This window comes from Vicugna pacos, chromosome 9 (genome assembly GCF_048564905.1).
Source record: "Vicugna pacos chromosome 9, VicPac4, whole genome shotgun sequence".
Classification (NCBI taxonomy): domain Eukaryota; kingdom Metazoa; phylum Chordata; class Mammalia; order Artiodactyla; family Camelidae; genus Vicugna; species Vicugna pacos.
Genome location: NC_132995.1, coordinates 10,271,618 through 10,277,865, shown reverse-complemented (window position 1 = coordinate 10,277,865; position 6,248 = coordinate 10,271,618). Strand labels below are relative to the sequence as shown.

At 54.3% G+C, this 6,248-nt stretch overlaps 1 protein-coding gene across 1 annotated transcript; it reads left to right on the top strand.

Moving 5' to 3' along the window:
- The first annotated feature begins 3,138 nt into the window (after window positions 1–3,138).
- RABAC1 (Rab acceptor 1) lies at window positions 3,139–5,948 on the top strand. The gene is made up of 5 exons (XM_006208603.4): window positions 3,139–3,323; window positions 3,615–3,827; window positions 4,127–4,224; window positions 5,511–5,612; window positions 5,695–5,948. The coding sequence occupies exons 1-5, from the start codon at window positions 3,268–3,270 to the stop codon at window positions 5,781–5,783; spliced, it is 558 nt and encodes a 185-aa protein (XP_006208665.1). The 5' UTR covers window positions 3,139–3,267; the 3' UTR covers window positions 5,784–5,948.
- Window positions 5,949–6,248: the final 300 nt, after the last annotated feature.

The window sequence follows — 6,248 nt, the reverse complement described above, 5'->3', positions numbered from 1 at the left end:
AGGCTGCTTCCTGTGTCTGGCTTCTTGTCCTCAACATCACATCTCTAAGCATCACCAGCGGTGTCACGTGTATTGGTGGCCTACTCTTTTTCATGGCTACAGAGTATTCCACTGTGTGACTATCATACAATTTGCTGATTATTCTCCTGCAGATGGACATTTTATTTTCCATTTTGGGAGCATCTAGGAAGACAAACATTCTAGTAATATCTTCTGATGACACATATCTGCATCTCTGTTGGGTACATGACTAGGAATGGAATTACTGATCAGGGCACAGTCTGTGTTTATCTTTAATAGAAACAGCCTCACCCTTTTCGAAGCTCTTGGGTCATTGCACATTCCCACGGTGTATGAAAGTTCTAGTTGTTTCACACCCTTGTCAACACTTGGTACTGTCAGTCTTCTGAATGTTAGCCACTCTGGCTGGGCAGCACCACCCCTTCCCTCGAGGCAGCCTTTCTAATACAGCCCAAAGATGGGAGTGAGAGGAGGGCCTGGGGCTGGACCCAGTCCTGACTGCTTCCCAGCACAGGTGTCTGGGTGGCCGGGATGCTGAGAGCCTACGTTAGTGTGAGTGCGCGCACACGCCCGCTGCACAAGACAATGCTGTGGAGTGCCTGAGTCTGAGGGGGAGGGCAGTCAGAGGGCAGGGGCCACATGTGCCAGACACTGCTTGTGATGCCCAGGACAGAGTGTGGGCCTGGTAAGTGCTGTGTGAGCCTGGACCTCTCCTAGGGAGGCCAGAGAAACTACTTTATTCTTCAAGTACAGGGAAAAAAATATTCCCACAAACAATTGGACAACCTGACACCCAGAGAGGGCAGGGGCTTCCTTGAGGTCACACAGCAGAACTATAACCCAGGTTTCTGACTGTCTATGGTAATGTCCTCCTACCCTCCCAGCTCTATTCCCTCCAGGGATCCAAGAGGCAGGAAGAAGGCCTCAGTCTGGAAGGACCACAGGGTCAGGGCCCATCTCTCACAATCTTTTCAGGTACCTCCTCCTTGTCTCCCACCATCCCCTGAATTCAGGGTCCACCTGCCCTAGGCCCCTTCTCCCCCCATATCTCCCACTGTCTCCCTGTCTCAGAGATCCTCCATAGGGCCTCCTCACCCACAATCCCTGTTTCAAGGGGCTCCTCCTCCACATTGCCCCTACATCAAGGCTCCATCCCTCAAAATCCCAATTCAAAGTTCCCCTCCTGTCCTACTCAGAGGGTCCCTCCCTACAATGGCCTTCTTCTGGACCCCACTATCCACGGCCCATGCTGCTCAATACCTCCAGGCCTTTGCCCATATAGCCTCTGTTCAGAACAGGTTCTGGCAGGTTATGGAGTGAAACAGCTTTCATTTGTGTTCCTATAAGGAAATCCCAAGAGCTTTCCTAACAAAAGTCAAACCCCAATGTCCCAAGGTTGGCCATGGGAGAAGGCAGCTGGATCTCTGCCTCTAACTCTCCTCTCCCCAAGATTCATCTTCCTCTTGGGGGGCTCCTCTGGTTACCTCTGCTGGCCCCATCACTTTGAACTCAGGTATTGATCCCCCCAGGAGTGCTCTGGGCTGTGTACTCACAGTCCTCCTTTGATTTCCTGAAGCCAAGCTGGACTCAAGTGGGAAATCTGAACAAGCTTCTACTAAAAGCCTGGGGCTGACAAAGGGAAATAACAGTAACAAGCCAACCTGACCTTCAAGTATGGCCCATTCAGTTTCAGCTTGGGACTCCCCCGACAGGGGGCCTCCCTGTCTACTGGTCCACCAGCCCCTCTGGCAGGCGCCATCTTCCCTACCTTGTGGGGATGCCACCCAGCAGGTCTCAAAGCCCAAACCCCAAAGGGATATGGATGTTGGAAGACAGAGTTGGAGTTAGAGTCACCTAGACATCACATGTGGGCTTTCTCCTTCGGCCCCACCCAGCCTTGGAAAATGAGGACCTCAGTCCATGTAGAGTGTCCCAACACACATTTCTTGAGGCCATTCTGATGCACCCCTTTAGAATTCTGGCCAATTTCCCACAACTCACTCGGGCAGGGGCAAAGACAGAGAGAACTATGGCTGTGGGAACTAGGAGAAAGAAAGGTCCATGTCTCAGATGCCAGCCACTCTTTGGGACATCCAAGGTGTTCTGTTACATTGGAGAAGGCTGAATTCTAGAAATAATTGTAATATTCGTGATAATGCAGTGGCAGGAACATGGACTACCATTTGAAATGAGCATGTGAAATGTCAAGGCTCTTTCAAGTACTTTACGTGGATCATTCAAACCCAATCTTAACCCCATGAATGTGGTACCATCAGGATCCCACTGTTCAGATGAAGTCACTGAGGTTCAGGGAGGTGATGAGGTCAACCCCGCCTGGACTTTGACCTCTGACTGCAGAATCCCAGCTCTTTTAGTTATAACAACTCTCTTTTAAAAATTCTCACCCCTGCCTCAATAAAACAGGAAGACAAAAAGATAAAATGAAAAAAAAATACACAAAAAACTCAACTCTTTCCTTTTCCCTACTGCCCTTCTTCTTACCCAAAGCAGGGATGTCCTTAGGTCCCTAGTCCTAACCCATTTATCCCTGGGAGCCCAAGGGTTGTGGGGGAGCTCTGATCCCCTCTCAGCTATCCACCTCTAGCAACCATGGCCCCCTCATTAGCCTCTCGAAGAAGGAAGGAATAGATGCCCACGAGTTGTCTACAGTCTTGCTATTCAAAATGCGGTCCATGGACCAGAAGCCTCAGCATCACCTAGGAATTTGTTAGAAATGCAGATCTCACCCCAAATCTGAGAATCAGAACATCTGAGTGTTTCATCAAGAGTTTTTTCATACCATCTAGAGTCAGAATGGCAGCTCTACACAGTCCCCATTTTACCCTGCACAGGACAGTACACAACGTCTGCTTCTACCTTTAGAGCTCCTGCTTTTGACTTTGGGGCTCCCATAACACCCTGACTCCTGGCACACTACCTTCCCCGACTTCACAAGTCCAGCTTCTGAAACTACAATTCCCACAATGCCAGAGACGCTCAGCGTCGCTTTACCCGACTACATCTCCCATGTGCTTCGCGAGCCACACCATCATAACTCTCACTCTCCCTGACTGCATCAGGACTACAACTCCCACAATGCTCGGCGGCAGAACTACAGCTCCCAGCGGCTCCCGAACGGCGCCACGTCCGCTCCCGCTCGGCTGGTAAAGCCGGGCTCGGGCGGGGCCGGCGGGTGCTGCACGGCCCCAGGCTCGTTACAGCGGTTCTTCCCCTCACAACACAGACATGGCAACCGAGAAGGACCAGCAGAAGGATGCGGAGGCGGAAGGGCTGAGCGCCACGTGAGCAAGCCAGATCTAGCACCCACGACCGAGATATGGGAGTCTTGGGTCCCCGCCCCCTCCTCCCTGGGGTCCTAGGAATCTGGGCCTCCAGACACATGAGTCTGGGCCCTTATGCCCTCTTCGAGGACTCTGGAGTCTGGGCCCTCAGTCTCTTCCTCCCCTGGGATCCAGGAGTTTGGGGCCTTATCCCCCCAAGAACCCCGGAGTCCGGGCCCCCCTCGGTCCCCTCCTTGCGCGGGGTTCCGGGCTCCATCCCGTCTACCGCTGATCTGGCTCTGCACCCGCTAGGACCCTGCTGCCGAAACTGATTCCATCTGGCGCGGGCCGTGAGTGGCTAGAGCGGCGCCGTGCGACCATCCGTCCCTGGGGCTCGTTCGTGGACCAGCGGCGCTTCTCACGGCCCCGCAACCTGGGCGAGCTGTGCCAGCGCCTCGTACGCAATGTGGAGTACTACCAGAGCAACTACGTGTTCGTGTTCCTGGGCCTCATCCTGTACTGTGTGTGAGTGCGTCTCCAGCCCCCACCAGGCTGACCTGCCGGCACTGGCCGGCCGCGCCCTCAGCATCCTGGCCCTCCTCTCACTGGCCAGGCCCCGCCCCTATGAGAGAGCTCTGCGGCACTTTTTTACTGAAGAGCCGAGTCCCTACTCCCCCATAGCCGGGCCAGGATGCAGTGTGACCAGATGTGATCTAGCCTTGCCCGGCCCCAAGGATGTAGCCTGCTATCCACCGGTGTAGGTCGGGCCCCCGTGTCTGGCCCAGCCCCAGCAGCCTGACCGATGCCTCCCTGTCCTCCTCCAGGGTGACATCCCCCATGCTGCTGGTAGCTCTGGCTGTCTTCTTTGGCGCCTGTTACATCCTCTATCTGCGCACGTTGCAGTCCAAGTTTGTGCTGTTTGGTGAGAAATCCCCTGCCCAGACTCCTCAAATCCTGGTCTGTTGGAATGCAAGCCTTAGAGCCCAAACCTAATTCCTTTTGAACCCAAGTGTGCCCCAAGCCTAGGTCTACACTAGATCCCTTAAAGTCTCAGACAACCTGATGCTCCCGCCCACTCTCAGCCTCCCAAGTTGCTATTCCCCAAGCCCAGAAGATACCCCAGAACCCACTCTCCGCTTAGCCCTGTCCCTTAAACCTTTCTTCCCTCTCCCTCCCTCACCTCTTGCCAAAAGCATCAGTTGCTGGTACCCACACTGGACACCAGGTGGCGACCTTACACTGGCCTAGTTCTGTCCTCTCCTTTCCTGCTTCCTGGGTTGGGAGTAGAAACATCATGGGACTTCTCAGAGGGGGAAACTGAGGCCTGTGTCTCATGTGGTCCCAGACTGGCACCAAGCACTATTAGGAAGAAAATGGAGCCTGAGTTTCCAACTAGGGGAGGCTGAAGGTTTGGAGTAGGGATAAGGGGGAGTTGGGATCAGACAAACAGGTGCACCTAAGACAGAATCCTTCAGAAGACTGCCAGTTATGTACATAACGGAGGTGGGCTGGGTGGAGGGGCGTGTTGGGCAAGCACAGGGCATGGAGTTTAAGCACAGCTTGGCTTCAGCCTCTGCTGCCACCATGGCATACAGACCCGCCCTTCCAGTCTGCCACAAGAAGCCAGATATCTATACAGCCGTCCCTCGCCTGTTCCAGGGTCCCTGGCAGATACCAACATCCGAGGATGCTCAAGTCCCTTTTATAAAATAGTATAGTACAATGATCCATGGGTTTCCATCCATGGATACAGAGTATTATGTGAAATCATTCAGTTTCTTGGTCACCCACAAATCAAATCAAATTCTTGTGGAATAATATGCAGACTCAAAACACACATCTGCAGGTCAGACTTGGCCTCTGGGCCACCAGTTTGAGACTCCAGGTCTACGTGAGTGCAGGTTGGAGCTGGAGAGTGGTAATCGGGGGGGGGAGAGGAGGGAGAGGGAGGCTGGGAACTTCCTAGCAGAAGTGGGGTTGAAGGGCAGAGGGTGAAGGGCCGAGGAAGGCATGCTGTATTCCAGGGGAGAGTGGGTGGGGCTGTGGGAGAAATGGGTGGGGCCAGGACTTGGAGGGCCTTGGCAGGAGTTTAGATCCTGAGGCTCTAGGAACTTGTGACACCAGATTGTTAGGGGACATCATGGGTTCCTCTGGAAGAAGGCATGAGTTTTGAAACAGCTGCCCTAATGCCATTCTGACCCCCACCAGGCCGAGAGGTGACCCCAGCTCACCAGTATGCTCTGGCCGGGGCCGTCTCCTTTCCCTTCTTCTGGCTAGCTGGTGCCGGCTCCGCCGTCTTCTGGGTCCTAGGTGAGTACAGGGTCTGGGTAGAGCGGTGGGCATTGGGGGCCAGGAGAGGGGGCGAGGCCCTGAACTGCCCGTTTTCCTGCAGGAGCCACACTCGTGGTCATCGGCTCCCACGCTGCCTTCCACCAGACCGAGGCCGTGGAGGGGGAGGAGCTGCAGATGGAACCTGTGTGAGGGGTCTTCCAGGACCTGCCAGCCTCCCAAGCCAGCCGCCCCACGCCTGTTCACCCCTGTCCCGCACGGCTCTGCCGCTCTGGCCAAAGACCCCCTTCCCATCACAAGCCCAGGGAGGGACTCCTGCTTTAGAAATAAAGCTGTTAACAGTTGTCATTCAGCAAATATTCTCCCAGGATCTTCTGTGGGTCTGTGTGGGGTGACGCTGGGAACCTGCAGAGACCAAGAAGGTGGTGGGGGTGGGCCTGGCGGGGCGGGTTGGGGGGAGGAGACAATAAACAAGATAAATAACTAAAATATGACAGGATGGCCAATGGTGACAAGTTCTGAGGAGAAGAGGGTATGTTAGGGTCCCCAGGACCACCCCCATGTCCAGGGATTTGCTGGGGGGACTCAAAACTCAGTATATAGTTGTACTCAAAGCTATGATTTTGAATTCACTGGAGCTAGGCCCTCGGATGAAGT

What these genes read in the sequence shown, in the direction of transcription:
- RABAC1 (XM_006208603.4), top strand. Translation starts at nt 3,268, where the DNA reads ATGGCAACCGAGAAGGACCAGCAGAAGGATGCGGAGGCGGAAGGGCTG. An exon ending in GCGGAAGGGCTGAGCGCCAC is followed by an intron (nt 3,324 to 3,614) that starts GTGAGCAAGCCA and finishes TGCACCCGCTAG; the next exon opens with GACCCTGCTGCCGAAACTGA. An exon ending in GGCCTCATCCTGTACTGTGT is followed by an intron (nt 3,828 to 4,126) that starts GTGAGTGCGTCT and finishes GTCCTCCTCCAG; the next exon opens with GGTGACATCCCCCATGCTGC.